This window comes from Ursus americanus, chromosome 28 (assembly GCF_024610735.1).
Source record: "Ursus americanus isolate L20-20 chromosome 28, mUrsAme1.1.p, whole genome shotgun sequence".
In the NCBI taxonomy this organism is placed as follows: domain Eukaryota; kingdom Metazoa; phylum Chordata; class Mammalia; order Carnivora; family Ursidae; genus Ursus; species Ursus americanus.
The window spans coordinates 18,500,525-18,527,442 of record NC_142154.1 but is presented as its reverse complement, the minus strand read 5'-3'; the positions used below and the strand labels follow the sequence as shown (position 1 = coordinate 18,527,442).

The window sequence follows — 26,918 nt, the reverse complement described above, 5'->3', positions numbered from 1 at the left end:
TCAAGGCAGTTGGTGGTGGGGGGGGGGGGTTACCTGGAGGGGCATCATCCCTCCCTGGGAGCAGCATGATGCTGGATTCTTCCCTTGACCTGGAACCTCCACATCCAAGCCCAGGCTAGCCGACTCCTTGACCTGGGCCTTGTGAGACCCCAAGCAGGGAGCTGCTCGGAGCCTGCGCAGGACTCTGCCTGCGGAACTGGGAGATACTGAATGGTGTTGAGTTCAACTGCTGGGTTTGTGGTGGTCTGTTACACAGCCATAGAGACTGACACACCTGCATTCCCACCTGGGGCTGGCAGGGAGACCCCGAGCCTGTGGAAGAAGGCTCACCTTCTCCAAATACAAGCAGGCGGCCCCCTACCTTAGCGTACGCCACTCACTGTTACGTGGAAGCAGCCCTCCACCACGGCCCGGGAGTGCTGGCCCCAGGCCTTTGAGATGACTGTAGGACAGGGGTGGTCGGTAAAAGAAGCCAGGGATCCCCAGGGGAAGTCATCCCTTATGCTGTGGCATCGGGGGTCTTTGGCTGGGCCACCTCCAAGGCGCAGCAGGACAGAGGCCAGACCCTAGCAGCTTCCCCAAAGAGCATAGAAACAGGGTCGCACACAGCAGGCCTGCCCTCCCCTCCAGGTTGTCTGGGGGACGGTGGCCAAGCTCTTGCTATCGGAGGAGGACGTCAGAAGGGCAAGTTTGCCTGCGGGATTTACCCATTTATGAATCCAGACTATGGGCCTGAACCCCAGCGTGGGGTCATCCTTACCAGAACAAAACCCACCTCTCATCAAGTCTGAGGGTGTGACCCCCCCAGGGGCTCCACGCAGGGAGAATCAAAGGTGAAATCAGAACCCAGCAGAACGCTGCTTGGGGGAGAGGCCGACAGGAGCCTTGTTGATGGCGTCTAGTCGCTGACAGGGCAGGTGGCCTGGGTCCTCAGCAAAGCCCGCACAGGGCAGACCAGGAGTCATTGGAGCTGGACTCCGCTCCAGATGCACCGCCCACCCTGCCTGAGCTCCGCCTCCCGGGCCAGTTCCACCGGCAGCGGGCATCCATGGAGAAGGTGGGCGGCAGGCTGGAGCACTGTGAGACCCAGTCACCAGGAGCTGGACTCAGGAAAGGCAGCAGGTGCGGCCCAGGTCCGCATATGGCCCAGAGGGGTGAGGTGTGGATGCAGGCCCTAAGGCAGGGATGGCGAGCTCTTCCTGTAGAGGGCCCAGTGGTCAGTAGTCTGGGCTTGGCAGGCCTTGTGGTCTCCTTCACAGCTGTTCAATTCTGCCACCGCGGAAGCAGCCACAGATGATCTATAGGTGAGCGAGTGACTGTTCCAGTAGAACTGCTGGATGGGGCTTGCGGGCCGCAGTGTGTCAACCCTACCCGGGGGGTCACCGTACTCTGCATTAGAAAGAGTCCCAGGTCCCATCTCTGGGGCAGGGACTGGAAGAGCCTCACCCTGCCCACCTGCCCTGGGGGGAGGCTGGCATCACTGTGAAGGCTGCTCAGCCTCATGGGCCACATTGGTCCCCCAGGCCAGCTCCAGGATTGGGTTTGCCACATCCCTGTCCTTGAGTCCCAACCTTCTAGCCATCAGAGCTGGGCAGCTGCCCAGGGGTGCATGTGCTGATGCTCTTTGAGGAGCCAGCTGTGGGGTGGGTGCCACAGTGTCCAAGAAGGTGTCCAGGTGAGCCACAGGGAGTCTGTGAGCCACTGGGGCCTGGGCCTCCCTGGGCAGGCGTCTTCACTCCCCCAGGGCAGTAGTGCAGTCAGACAGGAGGAAGAATGTGCAGACGCTTGGCTGGGGTTTCACGCCATCACGGCGGACAGTTGCAGGGTGTGTGCCACGCGGGAGGGTAGGGGGGCTCCGGGAGGGGTGTCTGGAGCAGTCGGGCCCCTTCCCCCAGCAGCAGCATGAACCCGTGTCCTCCCGCAGGTGTGACGAGAGCTGCCTGAGCTGCGAAGGCTCCAGCAGGAACTGCAGCAGGTGTAAGACGGGCTTCACGCTGCTGGGGAGCACGTGCATCACCAACCACACGTGCAGCAACGGTGAGCGCCCGGGGGCTGCGGGGGTCTGTTAGCCTCGGGCTGCCCTTGGAGGAGCTCAGCTCGCCAGCTTCAGGTCAAAAGAGAAAGGGAAAGGAGTTGCAGGAACAGCAGCCCCCATGAATGGGTGTGCGGGCCACTTCTTTGGGTGACCATCAGGGACCCCTCTCATCCTCCTGCTGTCCCTTAATGCCTCTAACATTGACCGGCAAGGCATCCTGGCCACCAAGCGATGGCCGATCTATGTGTTGGGTGACTCTTAGAACTGATTTTCTTCTCCTACCATTCCCACTCTCATGCCGGAAGCCCCCGCGGCCTGGGCGTGGTGAGTTCCATTCGGAGAGGCCTGACCTCGGGGCTCAAAGCCGGGAGGCCTGGACGGTCTCAGCCTCAGAGCCCAGAGTCGAGGCCCCCATGTCGCAGAGGGAAGCCCCGCGTCTGTGCTGTGGGAGAGCCCTGGGCCTTGAGGTCCACTGGAGACCAGGGAGGGCCGTGAAGGCCTGAACTCTGAGGGAGACCAGAGAGTAGTGTGGGGATTCCAGCCAGAGGACGCTGGCCTGGAGGCCTGGTGTGGCCGGGAAGATTCCATACTCAGCAGATCACTGGGAGGAAGAGTGCAGCCCGGCTCTGGGCACGGTAAACTGGCCTGCCAGTTTGGAAAGCTGGCCATCCCACGGAGCCGTCACTGGCCCGCTCTGGCCAGGCACAAACCCAGCGTGCCCTGCAGATCTCAAATTGGTCTCACCTTGGTGTTGGTCATTTCTTTGGTTTGCAGAATTGTGTACTTTCAAAGGCTCCCTCTTTAGAATGACACCTATTCAGGTTATATATCCAGCCCGAGAAAGTGGGGCGGTCACAAGAGGGTCTCCCAGGTCCCATCAGTGGCCAGGCAGCTTCACAAGCCAGCAGCCAGCTGGGATGGGCTGGCCTCCCTCCCTCTTCCCCTTCCCCTTTCCATTAGCCTTGACAGCTCTCCCCCCGCCCCATCCCATCCGGTTCGGGGTGCTCCCAGGATGCAGGAGCAGCCTCCATGCCTGCCCCTCCTACCCTACCCCCCCCCCAACCCCAGAGTCTTCCTACTAGGTTTCCCACCACCATAGTTACCTGGAAAGACAGATGAACGGGAGCCCTGAGGCCCGGCTGGTGCAGCCCCCTTCACTCTCCATACCTCGAGTTCCCCGTTATCTATACCCGCGTGAGCCCCTGCATGCTAGGTGCCCCCTCTGCCACACCAGGCTTCACATGTCAGGGGAGGACGGTGAGGGCCACCCTGGCTGCTGCCCCCACTTCCTCTGTGACCCCCCTCTCCCCCAACCCATCATGAGGGCCCAGTGAAAGGGGATGGTTGGAACAATCTTAACAGGCCCCAATGTCTGACATGTCTCTACTTTCTCTTTCCTGCTGGGACCCCAGCTGACGAAACGTTCTGTGAGATGGTGAAGTCCAACCGGCTCTGTGAACGGAAGCTGTTCATTCAGTTTTGCTGCCGCACGTGCCTCCTGGCTGGGTAGGGGCACCGGGCTGACTGCAGAGGGCGGGGCCTCTCCTGTCCGTCCGTCCCTCTGCCTTTTCTCCAGACTGTCAGCCAGAGCCTTCGCAGGGGTGCCCCGCATCTGACAGCTTTATCTCCCCGGGAGCAAGGTCCTTCTGCGGCATCTCTGAGCACCCGGCCCAGATGGGTGGTGGGCCTCAAGGAGGTGTTCCTCAAACAGTGATAGCCTCTCGAACTCTGCTTGCTGGCTCCGTTCCTCTGGCAGACCCGCAACGGGAACAGCAGGAATTCCGGGAACCCACAGCTCCAACTTGGGAGCAGCTTCTGGGACCATACGTTTACTGAATCTTCAAGACCAAAGCAGAAAGGCAAGATGCTTGGCCTCACACATCCCTCTCCTCCCTGTGCTTTTGTGCAGCCTCCATGAATCTCACCCGCCAGGCCCAGGCCGTCTCCCCACGTGGGATGCGCGGCCGGGTGCGCACTGCTCCCCCGCCTGCCACAGAGCGGTCTGGGGACGGTTTGGTCAGACTGTAAATAAAATAGACTTGGGAGTGTAAAATATATGACCACTGGGGATGGCGCGTCTACTTCTCCATAGTCGGCTACTTCTGGAGCTGCAGTGATGTCTTAGAATGTCCGATTCCAAATCTGGATGGGAAGACCCTTCCTTTCTCCACCGCACTGTTCTGTAGGTGAGCCGAGCGCCCCTTGTCACCACGTTCTGTCGTGTCTCCAGGAGGCTCCTGGTCCAAATGATCACCTCTACCCGACGCACAGCCTTCTGAGGAGGGTCCCCCGGAGGTATCCTGGGGGCCAGCCCCAGGGAGCCCCAGTGACTTAAGCAATTCCTCTTACCAAAATGGAAACCCAGCCCATGAGTCATTAATCTCATCACTGCCCATTTCGTGGAATTGCTTTTGAAATACACTTGGCCTCTGCTTGCCAGGAGACTTGTTCTTAAGGTGGATGCTCCTGTGTCTGTGTGTACTACGAGCCTAATGACACGGTTGGATTTATTTCTGCCAAACCTGTGTAGGCATTTTATAAGCTACATGTTCTAATTTTTACTGATGTTAATTATTTTGACAAATATTTCATATATTTTCATTGAAATGCAGACCTGCTTGATCAATTCCCTTTAATATGGGAGTGACATTTGCCTTAAATTTTTTCGAGCTCGTTCTCCATTTTGTCCTGCTCCCCTCTTTGACTGTAATGCATTTGCCTTGCCCCTAGGAGCTGGGGGAAGCCAGCTGTTGTTTATTGAATCCACAACTTCAAAAGAGAAATCCACAAAGCAAATACAATGTTAACCCTAAGTTAATAAAAGAGTTAACATCCCATGACAAAGAAGCCGGTATTTCTTTCCAAGGCACAACGATGAAACGATGAAACGATGAAACATGGGGGTTGACCAATGTGTGAAATGGCTTTATCTATGGTTCTGGATCTCTTTGATGTCATTAAGTGGAAGGTTTTCAGCCTTTAGTGAATGTTCGTGTAATGAAGTCATGGGGGACATCCCAGAGTTCCAGGCCCCAGGATGTCCTTTGGTAACCGACTTTCTTCGGGCCACAGAAGCCTGGTTGGGTGGAGGGGCTGGATATAGGGATACCTGCCATCAGTCAAGGGGGCGCCCTCCGCAGCCTGGACCACGTGCCTTTTCACCTATAGCAGCCAAGAGGGACTTAATTAGGTCACAGCTTGTCTTTTGCACAGTGACTGAAATCCCTGAACCCACAGGTTTTGTGCTGCATGGGATTTTTACCATGGCTGCTCTTTGAGCTCAGAAGGTTCTATTTGCTTGGATTGCAGCAAATTTTTGGTAAAGGCTGCAAATAAAGGAAATGCACCACCTAGAACTGACTTAGGGAAAAACAAAAGTGGGTAAGGGGTCCTGTTTTAGGAATCCAGGGTTGACTCGGAATTTCAGGAAGGGTGCAGCTGGGCCTTGGGACCCCTGGGGCCAGCATTCAATGTGACCTGGACCCTCATTGCATTGTAGCCTGTCCTCCTCGCCTCTCCAGTTGATAGAACAAATGACAGGACCCCTGACATCTCCCAAGAGAAACTGGTACCAATCAAACTCCCTAAGTGAGCTTTCTGAATCTGCTTCTTCGCCCTGGTTACCCTGCTTTGTGTCAGCGTTCATCCAGCCCCATCAGCTGTGGCCACGGGGACAGTTTGTACAGAGGAACACGGCGGCAGGGAGCTTTCCAGCAAGCTCAGAGCCAGAGGAGGGGAGCACCGTACAGCTCTCAGAAGGCGGGGGTAGGCCACACAGCCCGGCAGCTGCCCCCCATGAGCAAGAATCGACTGGAGCTGTCAATGTGAGGCAACGAAGGAACGAGGGAGTGTGTTCGGGGGACAGTAGCCAGGACTGGGCAGAATATCGGGGGGGGGTTCACCTTCCCCCCTGAGACTGCCATTGAATCCAAAGCAGCAACTGCTCAGCGGCTCTGGTGCAAGGCACCACTTTAGCCCCCTGGAGCTCTTTACCCACCGAGAGCTATGGTCTAACATGTTTGGGACTGAAGCTGAAATAAATTCCTTTTATTCCCAAAGGACGCCAACTACGAGAAGCCAACAGGCAGCCTCAGAGCGCACGTACCCTCATGGCAGTGGCTGGGCCGGCCAGTCCTGGGGCTGCTGAGGGTGCTGGCAAGCTGAGAAGCTGTTCACAGAGTCCTAAGGACAAAACACCACCTGGTTAAAAAGGACCGACCACAGAAAGTGCCTGTTCACCCATGGCCCAACCTTAAGGATATTTGGACTCAGTATGGGTGGGACATGTTCATTGATTTTGTTTCATATGACAAATCATATGATTTGTCCAGATCAGATCATCTCCTCTAAATCTGTTGTTGCGTAGACTGGGGCTCCTAGAGGTAAAGTGACTTGCGTTGGGCCACACGCTGGCAAGGTGGCTCCCTTTCTGTCTCTAGGGAGGGAGGCTGGCTCTCTGCAGGAGGGGGCGTTCATTCCGCAGTTGGCCAAATCCAGCCATGATGCATTTGTTATAACCTAGCTTTACTGCCAGGAGATGACAGTCTTCTGACCTAGTCCCCAAATTCTTTGGCACCTCACAATGGTCCCCACATGCTCATCTCCATTGCTCCCAGGCCACTGCTGACTTGATACTTTGTAGCCCTTGAAAGGGTTGGGGGAAGCTACACTTTCTACAGATGATATACCTATAATGGAAAGGGAGGGGAATTGAACTTTAAAGAAACCAGAAGGAAGGGCAACATGGTGTAAATGTGGCCAGCCGTAGAGTGCATTTGAATTTGGGGAGACTGCCCTCCACTGCATTTGAATCACCGTAATATGGCTGAAGAGGGCTGTACACTTGAATGCTTGAGGTATGGTGGGGCCCCTGGGAGCAGGTGAGAGGTGGAGGTCCAGATTAGAAGATGGAAAGGGAAGGAGGTAGAGAAGCGAGGCAGAAAGGACTTTCAATAAGAACAAACAGGGATAATGGAAACCAAGGCCATTCTCTAGCATCTTAAGTTTCTGCCCATTCAGCTGGGAGGCATCTGGGTCCTTGCTGCTGTGGGAAAGGAGTTTGTGTCCTACCCCAGCCTTCTCTGCTGCTTTCTTTCCTTGAACCCAGGACTTATCCTTCCTGGCTGGTTGCCCAAGGCCTTTCCTGACACCCCAGCCTCTGTGGTTTGTCTGTGCACGGAACAGCACCCCTAGGTGATACAGCACCAAACACCCACCAGAACCCTGGGTTCCGGGGTTTAGTTCCCACCACCCAAAGCTTCCCTCCTCCCTCACACACACACACACACACACACACACACACACACACACACACACACACAATACAGCAGCCACACTAGGAGTGATCAGAAAACTCTTAGGCTCCCTGTTGACCAAAGAGGAACCAAAGCGCTCAGAACATAGACATCTGTTACCAAAAACAGCGGTTCTCAACCTGTTGGTGATTTCTGTCTCCTAGGGGATATTTGTCAATGTCTGGAGATGTTTTTGGTTGTCACAGCTGGAGGTATGTACCGACATCTAGTTAGCAGAAGCCAGGGATACTATTAAACATTCTGCAATGCACAGGACAGCCCCACAATAAGGAATTATCTAGCCCCAAAATGTCAACAGTGCTGAGATTGAGAAACCGTACCCAAAAGAAATGAAATTAACAAAAAAGGTAATCTCAACTTCATAGGGATATTGTACAATGAATAAAACCACCTATGGTTTGATTTATGTCTCTGTTCATGTACGGAAGCAAGGGACATCCATACAATCCATACAACTTTCCTTTTTCGAAGTAAAGAAACCCCTTCTTTTAATCCAGAAAGAGAAGGGCCAAGTAAAACTAGCTCTCTGGTCTAAGGGCCCCACCTGGTGGTCCTCTCTGGAACTAAGTGTTCCGTATTATTTCGTTTTAACTTTTTTATTTTGAGACAATCTCGAAGTAAAACTACAGAAAAGTTGCAAATAGTGTACAAAGAAATATTTTCCTGAACAATTTGAGAGTAAGTTCCTGATATGATACCCTATTACCTCCAAAGTACTTTGGAGTCTTTTCCTATAAGCAAGGGCCTTCTCCTACACAGCCACCCAACCCTCTGACTGCTTTCAAGTTTCCTGAATTGTCCAAACAATGCCCTTAGCAAAGGGATCCATTTTAGGTCACTCTTTGAATTTAGTCATTATGTGTTCTTAGTCTTCAATCTAGAACAATTGATCAGTTCCCTGACTTTCATGACCTTGAACCTTTAAAGGCTACAGTCCAGTTATTTGTAGGCTGTCCCTCAGTTTGTATTTATCCAAGGTTTCCTCACATTTCCATTCAGGTCATGCATCTTGGACAGGGGTCTCACAGAAGTGATGTTGTGTCCTTCTAACTGCATTCTAGTACGCGAATCAGGATTTTGATTTGTTCCGTTATTGGTGATATTAGCACTGACCACTTGATTAGGGTTCTTCCCCCACCCCCCTACCTGCTAAAGGATGTCTGCTTTTAGCATTGTGCACAACATCATGCTGAAGATCCCAGCCAGTGAAACAAGGCAAAAAAATAAAGAACTAGTGGGATGCCTGTGTGGCTCAGTCGTTAAGCATCTGCCTTCGGCTCAGGGCGTGATCCCGGCGTTCTGGGATCGAGCCCCACGTCAGGCTCTTCCACTGGGAGCCTGCTTCTTCCTCTCCCACTCCCCTGCTTGTGTTCCCTCTCTCACTGGCTGTCTCTATCTCTGTCAAATAAATAAATAAAATCTTTAAAAAAATAAAGAACTAGTATAAGAATTGGAAAGAAAGAAATAAAACTATCATTATTCTCAGATAGCATGGTTGTGTACGTAGAAAACCCAAAAGAATGGTTATGGACTTTTTAGCAAGACTGCTGGATACAATGCTTAATTGTATTAATTGTATTTCAACTAGAAATTGCTGAAATTGTATTTCAACTATATTTCAATGTAACATAAACTAATAATTAGAATATGGGATTTTTTTAGCTTCTGATGCTTTTTTAGATCTTGATGTTTATAACAGTAGCAAAAACTATTATATACCTAGAATAGGCCTAGTGAAAGATGTATAAGACCTCTACACAAAAAACTATAAAACACAAAAACAAATTAAATAAAATCTAAATAAATGTAAGGTTACACCACGTTCATGGATTGGAATACTCAGTATTGTAAAGACATGCATTTTCCAAACTTATCTACAAATCCAATACAATATAAATCAAAGCATGTGTTCTTTCTTAGATGCAAAGTGGACCTAAAATTTATACTAAATGCAAAGGACAAGAATAACCAAGACAATCTTGAAAATAAAAAATGTGAGCCCTTTTTAAAGGCAAATATCAAGTTTTTAAATGACAGTATGATATTATGCAAGAACAGGCAACTAAACCCATGGAACAGAATAGGCAGTTCAGAAACAGACCTTCACATATTTGGACACTTAATTTATGAGAAAGGTGGCACTGCAGAGCAGTGGGGGAAAGGATGGTCTTTTCCATAAATGATACTGGGTCAAATGAATATCCATATGGGGAGAAATGTATCTGGATCCCTACCTCAGACCACACACAAAAATCTATTCCAGAAAGATTGCAAATCTAAATGTGAAAGGTGAAATAACAAAACTTTTCGAAGACAATATTCATGATTTGGGGGTGGGCAAATTTCTTAAAGAGGACTTAAAGACCATTAATCACATAGGGAAAAGTTCATAAATTACACTATATTAAAATTAAGAACTGTTCATCAAAAGACACCGTTAAGAGGATGAAAAGGCAATCCACACAGAGAGGGAACATATTCACTATATTATATCTCACAAGAACTCATATCCAAAAAATATAAAAATCTACCAATCAGTAAAAAAGAACAGCCCAATAGAAAAACAGACAACTTCACAAAAGCAATGATCCAAATGGACAATATATTTTTTAAAGTTCTCAACTGTGTTAGTACTTAGGAAAATATAATTAAAACCACAGTGCAATACCACTAATGACCCACCAGAATGGCTAAAATTAAAAAGACAGACAGTACAAATCTTAATAAGGAGTGTAAATTGGAACAACCACTTTGGAAAACTAGTAGAACCTATTTGAGCTGAATGTAAGTTTACCCAGCAATCCCATTTCCATGTATACATTAGCACATGTGTTCATTTAAAGACACGTATTTTAATGTTAATAGGTGCGCCACTTACAATAGCTCAAACTGGAAATTACCCAAATGTTCATCAACAGAATGGATAAACTGGAATATTCCAATGAAATACTATATAACAATGATCATAGATTAACTACATCTACACACAAATGCAATGTTAAGCAAGAGATACATAAGGTACGATTTTATTTGCATAAATATAAAATTCAGCAAAACCAATCTATGCAAGATGTGGTTACCATTGGGGCAAGCATGTGACTGAAAGGACAAGAAGGGAGCTTCTAGAATGTGGCAATGTCCTGTTCTTGATCCGGATGCCAGTTACTTGGGTGTTTGTGGTTTGCATTCTGCTGTGAGTATATTGTAATTCAATAAAAAGTTCAAAAAGAATCAATTCCAGGGGGATTGTAGAGCTACATGTGAAAGGAAAAACAAGCCGCCAGTAGACAATAACAAAATATTTGGGGGCACATGTACAGACACACAACCCTCTAACCAGAAAGGAAAAGATGAATTGAATTACATAAAAATTAGAAACTTCTAGTCATCAAACGATACCATTAAGAGTGAAAAGGCCAATAAGCAGAAAAGTGTTTCCTGTCCAAGACCTACACGACCACAATGAAATCCATCCGCCAACAAAAGAGGACAAAAGGCAGTCAATGGGTAGGGCTTCCAGAGCTAAGTTCTTCCTCTGGTGACTCCTCTTGAATTGGACCATCTGAAAGCTTGTTCCCATTGCAAAATGAGTGAGGAGGCCACTTTCGTAGCCTTCTGATTTGAATTGCGGCCTAGATTATGACTTGGTGATCTGGGGGATAGGATGTTATCTTAAACAGAACAAAATGGATTACAATTTGTGTTTTGCAGCATTGGTGACTTGTACGAGGGCAATATTTCTGGTCTCTGTGAATTCTTTAGTATTTAAGCATTTAAGCAGTTTTAACCAAAAAAAAAAAAAAAAAAAAAAAGGGCAAAGGCAAGCCACAGAGCGTGCTCACATCCAGAATATATAAGGAAATCCCATAAGTCAATATGAAAAAGGTAGACAATCCAGTAGGAAAAAAAAATGGACCAGAGACTTGAAGGAGCACTTCACAAAAGATATCCGAATAAACATACATGAGAAGGTCCTCAAACTCATTAGAGAAAAGCTAATCAAAACAATAGTGCAATACCACTACACAGTAACCAGAATTCCCCCAATTATTTGAGAGAGAGAGAGAGAGTATTCGCACATGGAGGAGCAGAGGGAGAGAGAGAATTCCAAGCAGGCTCCATGCAGAGCCTGTGACCTGAGCCGAAATCAGGAGTTCCATGCTTAACAGACTGAGCCATCCAGGCTCCCCTGAATCACAATTATATTGGCAGTACTAATGAGGCTGAGGTTGAAAGCATGGAAACCCTTACACACAGCTACAGTATGTGTATTACTTCAGCCTCCTGTCCTGTTAGGCATTACCTATTGACGATACCATACCCTATGTCCCAGAAGTTCTACTTCTGGAGAAACTCTGGCTCGTGTGCGTTGGATCCATGTACAAGCATATGCATAGCAGCATTATTCAGAATAGCCCCCAAAGGAAACAACCCTAATGTCCATCAACAGCAGAATGACTAAGTTATGGTATAAGATACACAATGGAATTCTATACAGCAACGAAAGTAAACAAGCCATTGCTCCGCAACCTGGGTGGATTCCAGTCATCGTACAAAGCCAAAGAAACCAGGCAGGAAAGCACGCTGCATGATTCTATTTGTATCAAAAGCAAGCAAAACTTCGGGAGCCTAGGTGGCTCATTTGGTTAAGGGTCTGCCTTCCACTCGGGTCATGATTCCAGGGTCCTGGGACGCAGGGGATGTTGGGTTCCCTGCTCAGGGGAAGTTTGGTTCTCCTCCCTCTGCCCCCTACCCACCCCTTGTGCTTTCTCTCTTTCTCAAATACATAAGTAAAATCTTAAAAAGAAAAAAAGAAAAGGAAAAAAGCAAGCAAAACTAATCTATGGTGTTCGATTCCTGGTTGCCTTGGGAAGGGAAGGAGGCTTTCAGAAAAGTGTTCTTTTTCTGGACTGGGAGGCAGCAACGCAGGTGTTCTCACTCTGTGGCTATTCGTCACGTTGCAAATTCCCGGTTTGCGCACTTTTCTGTATATCATGCTTCCATTAAATATTTAAATGTCTGGAGATCACAGGCCTAACAGAAAACTGAAGGGTGTGCGGAGATGGGTCGGGCTCACCGGGCGGTAGGATGATCCCAACGAAGTGGCCCTATGATTGACCTTGCCCTGGTTCTCACGTGGCAGCCTGGGGGCCAAAGCATGGGACCGGAATGGGAACCTGAAGTTCCTGGCCCCCTTCACTGGATCCCACGGGTGCCCCTCCCTCCTGGGTGGAGTGAGGACAGAGAGAGTCTCCTCCCACCTCGAGGTGCATGGATGCATAAGAAAGTTCCACTAGAGGGCTTTCACATTTTGCTTACTTGCGGACACAGACATCTGGAATCAGGGGCCCTCCTCCAGATACGCTTCAAAGAAGAACCCAGAGCCGGCCACAAGCTCAGCGCTCGCCTGGGCTTCCAAAGAGAACGAGATCGGGGGCGTCGCTCTTCGATTGCTTCTGCCTGGACGTCGAGCTGCGCGCGCATGCGCCGGCTGCGATTGGTGTTGCCTTGCGGCGGGGCGCGGAGGACGCCGGGAAGTCTGGCGGGCGGGAGGCGGCGGGAATAGCCGGCGGGCCGTCGCACCAGCAGCGGGAGGCGGCAGGATGGTGAAACTGACGGCGGAGTTGATCGAGCAGGCGGCTCAGTACACCAACGCCGTGCGGGACCGCGAGCTGGACCTCCGGGGTACGTCTAGGGAAGTGGGCGGGCCTCCGCGCGCAGCCCAGTGGTTCCCACCCCGCCGCGTGCGCGGAGAGCCGGCGCTTGGCCAGCAGGCCTGCATTGTGGGCGCCAAGCACCGCCCGGGGTTGAGTGTTGCCGTTGCTACCCAAAAACCATCCCTAGGCCCTCCTGAGGCTTCAGTTATCCCCGCTCCTACTCACACGTCCAGCCGATTGATTGATCGCGTTCTGATCCACACGCGTGGGCCTCAACTAGGCCTTGCTTGGCGTATTTCGCAGTCTGAACTGTTAGAGAGCTGGGAAAATGTTGGTAGTTGTAATCCTAGTGCTCAGCGGCTCGTTGCTTTTCAGTAAATACGTTGAACTATTACTGTGGTAGTATAGATAGGCAACGTGTTAATTACCCATAATTTGCGAGGGAGGAAATGAATTTTGAGAACAAAAGCGATTGGATCCGCAAGATTTCTTTTTTACTAGCTTCAATTGTCTTACATTTCCCTTTTATCAAAACATTGTAGGGGCACCTGGGTGGTTCTTCGCTTAAGCGTCTGCCTTCGGCTTGGGTCGTGATCCCCGGGGCCAGGGATTGAGCCCCTAGTTGGGCTCCCTTCTCAGCGGGGAGTCTGCTTCTCCCTCTCTCGCTCTGCGTGCCGCTCCCCCTGCTTGTGCTCTTCGTCTATCTCTCAAATAAATAAAATCCTTAATTTTTTTTTTTTAAAGAGGCTTGTACTACGAGTGCCTTGTGTAAGGTGGTGGAAGCTTTGAACTATTCAAATTCATGCAGCCATTTCAACCTTAGTAAGGCTTGTTAAGAAATTGGGAGTGCTGCGGTCTAATCAGCATTTAAAGGAAATGACTTTAGGAAGGATGTGAAGAGCAGTTTCTCTGGGAATAAGATAATACAGTAGTACAGTTTGGGCCTGAGATTTGGCTCCACGGGGACAACACTGGCTGAGGTGCCCTGCCTCGGGCTCCGCTTTCGGTTTGGATTCCTTGCTGACAAAGCCCAGTGCTTTTATTTTGTTGAAATTCAGTTTAACGAGTTACATTCAAAAGTAACTGACCACTTTCACTCTCGGTGCAGATTGATCTTTGCCGTCTCTCCAGTGTTGAGGATACTGCTTTGGTGTAGCACTTACTTTGCTGTAACCCTTGCAGCTCTGAATTATGTACTTTAACGGAGGCTGGGGTTCTTTTCTTTCTTCTGCCAGCTAGTACAGTAGTTTTGCCATTTTAGACAAATCCGTGAGTATTTGAGTGAATTGTTCACAGGGTGGTTTATTATTGCGTGTAAACTGTTGACCTTGAACTCTGAATTGGAGCTGGGGAAGGTGTAGAGTAAGGGGGAACTGTCGTGATATCAGGAGGATATCCTGATAAGTTCTATGGCCTGTGGGATTGCAAAAGAGGTTAAGAACTGTTGTCCACAATGTATGAACAAGACTTGGACACTTGACTACAAGCAGCTTAAGATGTAAATTCTCATTATGCCATTTAACTACTTCTGGGGCATTGGTGAGAACAGTGTGAAGCACTGTGTAAATACTCTTGCAAATGTTAGCTACCAATATTGCTATTGATCAGTGTCCTCATTATCATAGCCCTTGGCCTTGTCATGACTCTGTTCATGTCCACTCCCTAGACTGTAAGCTTCTTGGCAGCTAGGACGTGTGACTCTTGTTCCTCATTTTATGTACCAGTTATTTGCACAATGTTTGGCACAACGTAGGTGCTAGGTAAACACTTTCTGAATAAATGGAAGCTTTGAGTCAAATTACCATGAAGTACGGCTTCGGTTTTAATATACCTTTTAACCATATTAATACTTGTGTATTTTTTTGTCTTCCATTTTACAGGGTATAAAATTCCTGTCATTGAAAATCTAGGTGCTACCTTAGACCAGTTTGATGCTATTGATTTTTCTGACAATGAAATCAGGAAACTGGATGGTTTTCCTTTGTTGAGAAGACTGAAAACATTATTAGTGAACAACAATAGAATATGGTAAGTGTCTGCTAGTGGAAAGTAATTTTTTCCCCCAAGAGTAAATGTTGCAGTGTTCCCTGAAGAAGCCATAGTACTTACTGCCAGTTGAGCCTACATGTTTCTTAAAATGAGAAATAAGCTGCACTTTTCCCATACAGGTCCAGAGATTAACTTGGTATTGGTCTTGGTTTATTTGCATCTATTCAGAAGTACTTATATATTCATGATAATAGATATTTAAATTACAAACATGCTGTTTTGTACATATTTTGGCTTCTAAAACAATAATTGTAATTATCAGAAGACTTATATTAAAAAGATATGTAAATTTCAACAATTATATATATGTGTGTGTGTATTTGAAGACTTATTTATTTATTTTAGAGAGAGAGCGAGGGCGAGTGTGCGCGTGCCTGTGCATGAGAGCAGGCGGAGGGGCAAGGGGAGAGGAAGAGAAATCGTCAAGCATACTCCCCACTGAGTGTGAAGCTCCATGCAGGCATGCAGGGCTTTATTCCAGGACCCTGAGATCATGACCTGAGCCAAAATCAAGAGTCAGACACTTGGGGCGCCTGGGTGGCACAGCGGTTTAAGCGTCTGCCTTCAGCTCAGGGCGTGATCCTGGCGTTATGGGATCGAGCCCCACATCAGGCTCCTCCACTATGAGCCTGTTTCTTCCTCTCCCACTCCCCCTGCTTGTGTTCCCTCTCTCGCTGGCTGTCTCTATATCTGTCAAATAAATAAATAAAATCTTTTAAAAAAAAAAAAGAGTCAGACACTTAACTGACTGAGCCACCCAGGCAACCCCAACAATTATATTTTTGACTGAGCATCTCTACCTCATATCCTCTGCCATTTGTTTTTCTTTATAACTGATTTTTAGAATATTACTTGCTGTAATTGAGGGGTTTTTTTGACCCTCTTTCATCACCTCTGAGTGAATTTTATCAGAAACATTATTGAAGGTCTATAGACAATGTCTTTAAGAAGTACTAGGTAGTGACTTGCTTTTTTGTGTTTTTTTTTAAATTTTTATCTTAAAAAGATATGTTCATATATTTGAGAGAGAGAGAGAGCGTGCACTCAGGTGCAAGTGGGGGGAGGGCAGAGGGAGAGTGAATCCTGAGCAGGCTCCCTGATGAGCATGGAGCCTGACTCAGCGCTCCATCCCAGGACCCTGAGATCACAACCTGACCCAAAATCAGGAGTCAAATGCTCAACTAGCCACCCAGGCAACCCAGTGACTTGCTTTTTTAAAATAGGCATATTTCTCATGAGCTTACATTCCCTTAGGGTGTAGTTGTCATTTGTCCTGTCCCTGAGCTGTGAATGCAGCTCGCATTTCTGCGCCGCCTGCACAGAAGTCATGAAGTAAGCTAAGCAGTTTGTTCTGCTCGGGGGTTTCTTCTTCTCTTAGCTTTCACTAGACAAAATGGTAACGGAAAGAACCCCAGGCAACCCTCAGGAGGCATGGGTTCTAAAATCATCCCACTTCTTCCACTCACTAACCCTGTGACCCTAGATAAGGCTGCTGCTTTGTGCTTCATTTTCCCTCTGTCAGTTAGGGTGTTGGGAGAAAGATCTCTTAAGTTCTTCCACCTTTGGAGTCTGAAATCTTCTGTACAAGGACTTAGATAAAATTGTTAGCTTACCTGTTTTTCACTTTTACGAAGAGTCTTTTTTTCCCCTCCATTTTAGCCGTATAGGTGAGGGACTTGATCAGGCTTTACCCTGTCTGACAGAACTCATTCTCACCAACAACAGTCTTGTGGAACTGGTAAGTCGAATGGGGGGGGGAATGCATTTGGGGGGAGGAATTAAAGGTGCCACATGCCTCTTAGAGACAGTTTAGAAAATCCAGAGAATTAGCTCCTCATCCTTTGTCCTTTTTCGTAATTCAGGATCTGGGCCTCTTTCAGTTAAATAGCCTTTCTACTCTGTAGCTCATCTTTTGACAGTCTTAGGGTGTCTGGATAGAAAAGTTCCTAATTTAAGCGTAGTCCAATTTATTAGTCTTTTGCTGTTGTTGTTGCTAGTACTGGTGATGGTCTGTCAAGCTTCCACTACAGAAAGAGTTGTTTTCTGTAAACGTAAGTTCTTTTCTAGAATTGCAGTGTCTAATATGGTAGCCACTAGCCACAAGCAGCCACTCTGAATAGCTACATACTAAGAGTAAAATATATAGCAGGTTTCAAAGACTTAGTACCCCAAAAAATGTAAGCTATCAATTTTTTAAATCGATATTGAAATGGTAATATTTTGGATAATAGGTTAAAAAACATACTATAAAATAAGTTACACTTTTTCTTTTAATTGGCTACTAGAAAACATTCAGTTACATATGTAACATGTTAAATTTTGTTGGACAGTTACATTCTAGAAACTGTTGTTTTACTCTTCACATTGAGATCAGTGATCCACTTGGAATTGGTTTTCCTGTGAGCTAAGGGCAAGTTTTATTTTCTCTGTTTGGGTGTAATTATGGTGACCTATTTCTTTTCATGCATTTTAAGTTTCTGCTCTGTATGTATAATTTTTAACAAAATTGAGCTCATAGTATACATTGTTTTGTAACCTTAATTTTTCACTTAAACATTGGATGTGTAAGTCTGTATAATATAACTTGATTTTGTGTTATTATGACCTTACCTCCCTTCCCTGTTTCCATGACTGTTTCTTTCCTTGTGGACTGGGTCCAGAGCTTCCTTCAGATTCTCAGAGGAGTACTTGACTCCAAAAGTAAGAAAGCACTGGACTGAGGCCCTGTCTTTTCTAAAATTAGTATGAGGTATTCAACCCAAAGTGCACGTTCATAAGAAATCTGTGGCATGATAGAGGCTGTTTGTTTGTTTAAGATTTTATTTATTTATTTGAGAGAGAGACAGTGAGAAGAGAGCACGTGCAAGGGGGAAAGGGAGAAGCAGGCTCTCCACTGAACAGGGAGCCGGACATGGGGTTCAAATCCAGGACCCTGGGATCATGGCCTGAGCCACGCAGGGCCCAGAGCTCTTTGTGTTTTTGTGTATGTTGTAATTATATTTAAAGTTGTTTGTAAAGATGAAGGCTGAGTTTGTGCTATCAGTTACTGAAGTAGGTATGTTAAAATCACACATGATAGTGGATTTGACAGTTTCCCTAGAGTTCTGTCCATTTAAGTTTTATATATTTTGAAATTCTCTTAATTGATATACACAGATTTTAAATTGCTAATACCTTCCTGGTGGACTAACCTTTTTATTGTGTCGTGCCCCTCTTTATCTCTTTTAGTGCTATTTTACCTTGTTGTCTATCTGCTATAATGTGCCAAAACAAGCTTTCTTTTACTTAGTATTTGTATGATCATTTTTTTCCATCCAAAATTTACTTCCAACTTTTCTATACCTTGTATTTTAGATTTGTCTCTTGAAAAGAGCATGTGATAAGACTGTTTGTTAAATACAGTGTGAAGTCTTTCTTTTAAATGAAGTATTTGGTCTGTTTACACTTAATTTATTACTGGTATATTTGAGTTTGTCTTCTCTCATTTCTGGAGGTTATTATTTGACCCACCCGCTCTGCATTTCTTTTTCTCTCCTTTACTGTGTTCATTCTCTCTCTGTCATTCTTCCTTTCCTGCTAATAGTGTAGGAATTACTTATTTCTATTCTTAGTATTCTAGGAATTAAAAATACATACTAAAGTTTCAAGGTAACTAGTACATTTAGTTTCTTAATACAGTGACCTTAAACATTTCATACCCCCAACATATTATTTATTTATTCTGCCTTTAAGAAACCCTTCAAGACATCATCATGTTTTACAGTTTGTGTATGTCTGTGTGTGAGTGTAACAAAAGTTGCCATTTGTCCTTCCTTTTTTTTTTTTTGCAGCTTTATTGAAGTATGAGTGATAAAATAAAAATTGTATGTATTTAAGGTATACAATGTGATTTTTGATAGATGTATACATTATGAAGTGATTACTGTTACCAAACTAACATATCCATCACCTCACATATTTACTTTTTTGTTTGTATGGTAAGAATACTTGAGATCTATTCTCAGCAAATTTCAAGTATACAGTGGTACATTATTATTAACTATAGTCACCATGTTATACATTAGATCTCCAGAACTTATTCATCTTACAACTGAAAGTTTGTACTCTTATCAATAGTTCATTTCCCCTTTTCCCTCACCCTCAGCCTCTGGTAACCACCATTCAACACTGTTGCTGTAAGTTGGTCTTTTTTTTTTTTTAAGATTCCACATACAAGTGAGATCATGGGATGTTTGTCTTTGTCCCTTTTTAGGTCATCCTGTATATTTTCTTTTAGTGGTGATCGCTGGTAGCATGCTCTAGAGCTCCCCCTGATGGTTGGTTGTGAAGCATTTAAAAATGGCAGCAGCTTTTCTGAACTGGCGCTGTTCCCCTCTTGCTTTTATCTGTACTTTTTTCTCATTGTCCCTCTTGCCCCTGTCCAGCTCAATTTCAGTCTGGTCCTAGCAGTTGCTCCTCACTGTAGGGCTTTGTCCTGGAAAGGATACCATTTGCGGTTAGTATTAAGAGTGAGGGCCCAAATGGCCCAGCCCCTCCAGGCGGCGTCCCAGACTTGCTGTACTCCTGATGGGGATGTTCAGATCTGCTGGTGGCCGCTCTGAGACGGACTGAGCTGTTGGTCATTTCGGAGTACTCTGGTTTCTCAGATGCCTCTTTGCTTGCCCTCTGCTGCTTCCTGTGCAGATCTGGCCCTGTGCAAGTCTTGCAGCTCTCACGGTGGCTTGTCCCTACCTGTTCCTGTTTTAGCGTTCTTGCCAGAATGCCTTTTCATCTCAGTTAGTTGTAGCTGTTGACCATAGGCTTTTGCTATCCTTGTTGTACTATATTTTATGGGGTAATTTGGGAAGATTCAAAAACTAACCTGCCCTTGTCCCATAATTGGCTCCTTTTTCTTTCTTTCTCTTTCTTTCTTTCTTTCTTTCTTTCTTTCTTTCTTTCTTTCTTTCTTTCTCTCTCTCTCTCTCTCTTTCTTTCTTTCTTTCTTTTTCTTCCTTCCTTCCTTCCTTCCTTCCTTCCTTCCTTCCTTCCTTGTTCCTTCCTTCCTTGTTCCTTCCTTCCTTCCACTATACTCCTTGTCCTTGAATACTTACCTGAAGTGATTTGAGGGAGCCTTGAATAAAGGTGCCCGCCCCCAATGATGATAGGACACCAGTGTCACTGCCAGGCGTGTACAGGTACTAGTGGGAAAAACCACCTTACCCCGAGTTCCAGTTTGAGGTTCTCTGCATGAATAACTTGCTCTGAAGTTACATAAACTTTGACATGTCTTTCTTTTCTGAATCATTGGTTTAAGTTCTAGCCCTTTGGAGGTTGCTACAGGAAGTAAGATTTTTTTGTCTCTTCTGCTGTCGAGACAGAAACTGTTATGGCTAAGATTGTAAGTTGAAGAAGCTCACATCTGCTTACCAGTTTAGTCAGCAGTGATTTATTATGCATCTGTGCTGTGCTAGTATTGTGCTAGGTGCTAGGGCAGTGAAAAATAGAAGAGAAGAGGAGCCCTTGCTCCAAAGGCATCTTCTGTTTCAGAGTCTCAAAATAGCCTATGGTTTTCGTGTTCTTACGTACGGCCATTTCTTTTACAGGGTGATCTGGACCCTTTGGCATCTCTCAAATCACTGACTTACCTAAGGTATGGAAATGATTTGTGGTGGTGTCAGTGAAGTCCTTTATCATAACACCATTACTAGCCTTGATCTTAAAACACTCAGTTAGTAAGAAGGACCTTTTAAAAACAAGGAGTGAAAATATTTTCTTTAGGTCCAGTGCTCTATTAAAACTTCCCTAATGTTAACTTAATAACACTGAAATGTGAACTTTTTCTTAGTTTATGGATTCATTTGATTCTATTAAAATGGACCTCTTGAATGCTGCGTTATGAATAAGGTTGGCATTGTGTTATTCCTTTTCTTATAGTATTCTAAGAAATCCTGTAACAAATAAGAAGCATTACAGACTGTATGTAATTTATAAAGTTCCGCAAGTCAGAGTACTGGATTTCCAGAAGGTGAAACTAAAAGTAAGTAGTATTCTGTTGGTTGTAAGTCACTAGAGATTCATGTGTTTTGTTCTATGTTTTTGTTATTGATTTTTTTCAGTTGCGTAATGAGTTTTGCTTTTGTTTGTAATAAAAACGTGGGAAAGAAAATGTCAAATCATTTATTTTTCATAGCAGAGTTTATAGTAGGACTTGGGGTTAACGATGTCTTGTGTAGTGTTGCCGGTTCAGAGGCAGCACGGTATCAGAGCCACCGTGAGCACCATCAGCAATAGACTCTGTTAGATACAGTCCCCTGTGGGGAGCTTAATATAATCCATTTTTTCAGCAGCTTTAATTGTTAGAGTGATTTTCCCTTTACTGGGAGTGTTTTTGGTTGTTGTTGTTTTTTTTTTTTTTTTTTCCTTTTCTTTTTAAACCTTCTTAGTTCGTCCAGAGCTCCTCCTTGAAACTAGGAGGGGGAACTGTCTTCAGGGAGCCTCACCAGAGAAGGCAAGGCCGTGTGTCTCCTTTTATTTTGAAATTGGCTTTTTGATATTTTTACCAGCCCAGAGTATTTCAGGAGAGTTTTCTTCCGTGTTTTCTGAGGAATGCATCTAAATGCATGTGGTATTCCTATTTCCATTAACTCTGTGTGTGGTGTTGCTGTAGGAGCGTCAGGAAGCAGAGAAAATGTTCAAGGGCAAACGGGGTGCACAACTTGCAAAGGATATTGCCAGGAGAAGCAAAACGTAAGATACGGATATCCAACTTCACTCCACTTCACCTTCAGAAACACTATCTGTCTGGCTTTTTGCCTCCTACAGAATTAAACAAAACACCTGTGACTAATACAGTATTGAGTTTGTGTGATGATAGCCCGTGACCTGATATCAATGGTTCACGCATCCCATGAGATTTCTACCAGGTTAGCAAAGCCTTCCCTGTTCAGTCTTCATGCAACATTGTATACTTCCTGCTGTTTCTCTAGAGGAAGATGAGAACTGGGTGGTGTTTCTGAAGGAGAGAGTTTCTTGTATCAGTTTGTTAACAAAGATAAGATACTACACTGGTTGAATTACTTTCAAAAGCTTTTTGAAAGTAAAAGAGAAGCAATTTCCATTGGTGTGGATTTAACAGTTGCGTTCTTCCCTCCCCCTCCCAAGTTTCAACCCAGGTGCTGGTTTGCCAACCGACAAAAAGAAAGGTGGGCCGTCTCCGGGGGATGTAGAAGCAATCAAGGTAATGTGTTAAGACTCTTGGACTGGAGAGAGTTGCCATGGGTTTAGGACATGAAATATGTAATAGACCAAGTTCTAAACATTACAGTTGTTCCCCCCCCGCCCGCCGCCCCCCTTTAGATTCCTGCTACATTGTGTGTAAGGAAGGAACTAGCATAACGTTATTACTTGACTTTGACTTGAATTCTCTATATGAGCCAGGCAAAGCAGAGGCAGCTCCAGTTCTTTCTCATTTTCCCAGGATATGTTGTTTTTTTTTTTAAGTTAGTTACCTTACTGTGCTGTTTCAGTGTTTGCCTTAGTTTTTATTTTCAAAGATTTGCTGTCTGAAAGATCTGCTTGACGATCAGTGGGAAATGCTAATTTCATAATACTGCTTCCTAAATTATCCAGTAACAGAGTTCCAGATCGATGCTTTAATTTACTAAAATTTTAGTACATGTGCAGTGATTATTTGCTCTCATGTGAGAGGGTCCACATATGTTTACCAGTTTTGGGAATTTATGATTCAGTTTTGGGTTGATTTCAACGTGATAGTAAAATTCTTGCCCCAACAGAAGTATTTAATATTCCGATTCACAAAGTTGCCGTGGACTTCTATGGGGTTTTCTGGGTGATTGATCCTTAGATGCAATTAATGGTCCATCTCCATTGTTTTCTGTCCTCCAGAATGCTATAGCAAATGCGTCCACCCTGGCTGAAGTGGAGCGGCTGAAGGGCTTGCTACAGTCTGGTCAGATACCTGGCCGGGAACGCAGATCAGGTCAGGACATAACGGTCTGTCTGTGGACTGCCAAATTAATGTTCTGCTTGAAGTGATTCCAGAACAGTTCAGATGCCATGACCCAAGGATGTTAGCATCTGATGTACATGAAATCTCTTTGTGTGCTCTTTGAGGATAAGTTATTTGATGTAGAATATTCTGGCATAGAACTCTTGAGTGTTTTTTTTTTGTAAAAGTTGAAGCATACATTATTCCCTAGCCATGCAGTGAAACCGAACACTAGAGGGAACCGTGTGGACTTTGACCCGTGTGTGTGTGTGTGTGTGTGTGTGTGTGTGTGTGTGTAGGATAGATACCTTAGTAGTTGGTTGGAAACACAAGCCTCAGGGCCAAACAGCATGAAGCTCAGATCTTAGCCTCACCAGCTCTGTCTTTGGGTGAATTTCTTCATCTTCACTTAATCTTAAGTCCTCACCATTAAATTTGAGGTAATATATAGTACCAACCTCAAAAGGTTTTTGGGAGGATAAGTAGGATAGTTCATAGGTAGCACTTAGCACAGGGTCTGACATGAGCATACATTTTTGGTAAATGTTGGCTATTCTAATGTGTGATTGCCAACTTTGTGTCAGGCAGGCTGTTGGGTACTGGAGGTGTAAAGTAAAAACTACTCAAAATAATGCGTATTACAAGTTTTGATATGAAGGTAACCGGGGGCTTCTACCTAGACTTGGCAAATCAGGGAAAGTTCCCTTGGGCAAATTATGTTTGAACAGAAGCTAAAAATGAGTAAGACATTAATTAGACCGGCGGTTCTCACTGTGTAGCCCTTGAGCCCGTGGGCATCTGTGAGGTCAAAACTTTGTATAACACTAAGGTGTTACTTGCTTTTCCCAACATTATTAACATTTGCACTGATGACGCAGGAGTAATAGCGGGTAAAACTGCTGGGGCCTTGGCACAGGTCAAGGCAGTGACCTAAAGGATGTCAGTAGTCCTCATTCTAAACTGCTGTGCGCTCTCTTAGTAAAATGTACACTGGTTTCACTTAAGAACATCCTTCACGAAGCAAAGAGATTAATGTTATTAAATATCACCTTTTAAGTGCACGACTTTTGATATCCTGGGTGACGGGATGGGGGCGGTGTGCGTGAATGCATGCCTGAGTGGGATGGTTGTCTCCATGCATTTTAGCATTTGTTCCAGTTGAGAGGCAGGTATCTTCTCGAACATGAAGTGAATTTGTCACTTCAAGGAAAGCAGGATAGATCTATGGATTTTTCAAGTAAGAGAGTATGAAAAGTTCATACATAAGGTTTCAGACTCCGTACTGCAACTAATTCTTAAGAAACTACCACTTCTGTCAAGTTTTAGCATAGTATCAAACAGGAAAACCCACAACTGTCTACAGAGACTGTTAGAATACACCTTTGTTTCCTAGCTGCACGTCTGTGTGAGGCTGATTTTCTTTATCTCCTTCAGTGAAAAAAACATGTTGCAGCAGGTGGGCTGATGAAGCCAATACCAGGGTCCAGCTTTCGGCTCTTTCTCAGACATGACAGAGAGGCGAAAATAGAAATTATGCCAAGCTTCTCACTAAATATTTTTGTTTTGGAAAATGTTATTTTTTTTAATAAAACATAAACATTAACATGTAATGGAGACTTTTTTTAATGAATTACTATTTAAATATTTGATCTTAATTTCTAATACAGTGTTGATGAATTTAATATGGTATTGATAAGTATACGTAAACAAAAGCTCTCTGGGTCCTAAAACTAAAGTGTTTGCGAATTGCTGAACTAAATAAAGGCAAAGTGACATTTTGGGGGCACGGGGGCGGGGGGGACTGCATGGGTAAAGCACCTGTGGCACACAGGAGCCTTGCCCACTTGAACTGAAAGAGGCCAGTGGGAGTGAAGTTCAAGGCCCAGGGAGAGTGTGGTGAGGTGAGCCAACAGGGGACGCATGCAGTAGGCCGCGCAGGGCCCTGTAGACTGTGATGGGTGCGGCCTTACGTCCTGAGAGCATTAGAAGTCTCAGGGATTTTCAAGGCTCAGTGGTAATAGGTGGGGGACGAGGCAGTTCACAGTGGCTTATTGTGACTGTCATATGACAAAATTACTGAGCTGACTTGTGTCCCCTAAAATGTTTTACTTGGGCCTTAGGATCTCTTGGGATTTTCGCTGTCACCTGCAGGTTCACTGGGAAGAGGAAGGGAGACATGGTTCAGGGTACTCCATAGATTTCAGTGGGCCCAGGCTTCTGAGTACACTCAAACTCGACTGCCATTCTTATCCTGGTAGTTTTGTATCTAGAAATCTGATGTTGGGGCTAACTGTAGAAGCAGTAGGCTTAAACAAGAATAATTTTCCCAAACACTCATACAGTTAAAACATTTCCTTTTCCAGAATACCTTGACCCCAGAATCTGTCATAAATTGACGAACAAATGTAAGACTGGGTTATGGCCATCCTTGTTCTAATTGAGAGACAAAAAGTCACTGAATATTCCCATTAACTGGCATGTAGTAGGTATCCAAATGTTTTTTGAGGATTCCCATTTTCTTTGCCTATGGTAGTGGTAAGAACGAACCACAAAGTATAAGCTTTTTACCTTCCCAAAAACTGAATTAGCCTCTCAACCAAAATGGGTCATTAGAATGTCAGTGAGTTTGACTTTTATAAAACACCTTTGTGACCCTTTCCCTAGGAATGACCGTCCCTTCCCATACCTGCCAAAGACAGGTGGTCTCTGGACACTAAGCTCCTTGAGGGCAGGTGCTGTGGTTGGGGTTTTGTCCCTAGTCCAGGAGTTAGCATGCAGTGGCTTCACAGAATGGCCCCTCACATCCGGAACCAGCACATGCTCTGAAATCAACATGACATCTGGCATTGTGTTTTTCTTTAGGCCCCACTGATGATGGTGAAGAGGAGATGGAAGAAGACACAGTCCCAAACGGGTCCTGAGCAATGTGGCCTGAGTCCCTGCAGGATGTATAATGTGCCTCCTTGGGACAAGTCCTGCTTCTTGAACTTGGAATAATAGCCTTGTTTGGGTCAGCAAAGTGAAGTTCATAAGCATTGTTGATATGCTTAAGACTGCTGCTGGTAATTTTGTAATATTACTAATTTTGAAATCTAAATGCCAGTTTTCTACAAATAGTAAAAACACAACGATATTCACTGTGCTGCCAAGTTGTCTGTCATGGGGCGGGGGGGGGGGGTGGTGCAGTACAGTGAGGTATATGGACTGTGAGAAAGTTGGAAATGCCCAAGGGCAGTGTTTCTAGGTAGGCTTCCCGGGCCTCTATAAAATGTTTAGATTTTTAAATTCTTAATAAAACTCAAGATTATCTGTGTGCTGCCAGTGGTTATCAGTAAGACTTTGTGATCTCTGGTGCATTTCCCCCCCATACAAAGAATAACAACAGCTTCATTAAAGGCAGCCAGGCTTTAATTACTGATTTGAAAAATTGTAGGGGAATGCAGCTTCTGCTTACTGGAGTCTGAGCAGAGGGGCAGCACGTTCCAGCGTTTAGGACATGGTTGGGGAGTGGGGGTGAGTCTTGGCCCAGTGAGCAGGCTACGGCAATTTCCTCATAGCTGTTGGATGCTTCATTACATTTCTCACACCCTGTTAATGGCCAGTTTAGGTTAATCATAAAAACAAGGTTGTAGAAGTGAGCCCCTTCACCATCCATCTTTTCATCTGCTGGTGTTGGGTTGGGTTTTTGTTTTTTTTTTTTAAGCTCCCTGGGATATTCAAAATGTGAGAAACACTCTTGTCAGTAGACCCCTGAAGAGTGTGGGTGATTGCTGCTGGGCTGATTTCTCGTTCTTGTAAAGCGTGCATAGGACGCATAAGCCATGAAGGAATTCAACCTTCAAGGAGCTGACAGCCTAGCTGGGAAGACGGACCCT

At 45.5% G+C, this 26,918-nt stretch overlaps 2 protein-coding genes and 1 long non-coding RNA gene across 5 annotated transcripts in view; 2 read left to right on the top strand and 1 right to left on the bottom strand.

The window, feature by feature from the left end:
- Positions 1-9,167, top strand: part of PCSK6 (proprotein convertase subtilisin/kexin type 6) — a 183,120-nt gene extending 173,953 nt beyond the window's left edge. For all 3 annotated transcript variants that reach the window (XM_045795376.2, XM_045795374.2, XM_087856718.1), the window contains 2 exons: positions 1,925-2,037; positions 3,448-9,167. In XM_045795376.2, coding sequence (XP_045651332.1) covers positions 1,925-2,037; positions 3,448-3,545 — 211 coding nt within the window. In that variant the 3' untranslated portion in view covers positions 3,546-9,167. The remainder of the gene's footprint in view (positions 1-1,924; positions 2,038-3,447) is intronic.
- On the bottom strand, positions 4,940-12,794 carry LOC148107571 (uncharacterized). Its single transcript, XR_015722121.1, has 2 exons — positions 12,670-12,794; positions 4,940-5,197 (listed from the first exon to the last, which is right to left on the bottom strand). It is a non-coding gene; the product is annotated as an uncharacterized LOC148107571 (long non-coding RNA).
- A 108-nt stretch (positions 12,795-12,902) lies between these two features.
- SNRPA1 (small nuclear ribonucleoprotein polypeptide A') lies at positions 12,903-26,359 on the top strand. Its single transcript, XM_045795377.2, has 9 exons — positions 12,903-13,035; positions 14,888-15,035; positions 16,716-16,794; positions 20,639-20,685; positions 20,970-21,072; positions 21,703-21,782; positions 22,197-22,272; positions 22,941-23,034; positions 25,906-26,359. The coding sequence occupies exons 1-9, from the start codon at positions 12,954-12,956 to the stop codon at positions 25,962-25,964; spliced, it is 768 nt and encodes a 255-aa protein (XP_045651333.1). The 5' UTR covers positions 12,903-12,953; the 3' UTR covers positions 25,965-26,359.
- Positions 26,360-26,918: the final 559 nt, after the last annotated feature.

Excerpts from the sequence above, each read along its gene's own strand:
- SNRPA1 (XM_045795377.2), top strand. The coding sequence starts at position 12,954 with ATGGTGAAACTGACGGCGGAGTTGATCGAGCAGGCGGCTCAGTACACC. Across the intron at positions 13,036-14,887 it reads CCGCGAGCTGGACCTCCGGG|GGTATAAAATTCCTGTCATT; the intron begins GTACGTCTAGGG and ends TCCATTTTACAG. Across the intron at positions 15,036-16,715 it reads GTGAACAACAATAGAATATG|CCGTATAGGTGAGGGACTTG; the intron begins GTAAGTGTCTGC and ends CCTCCATTTTAG.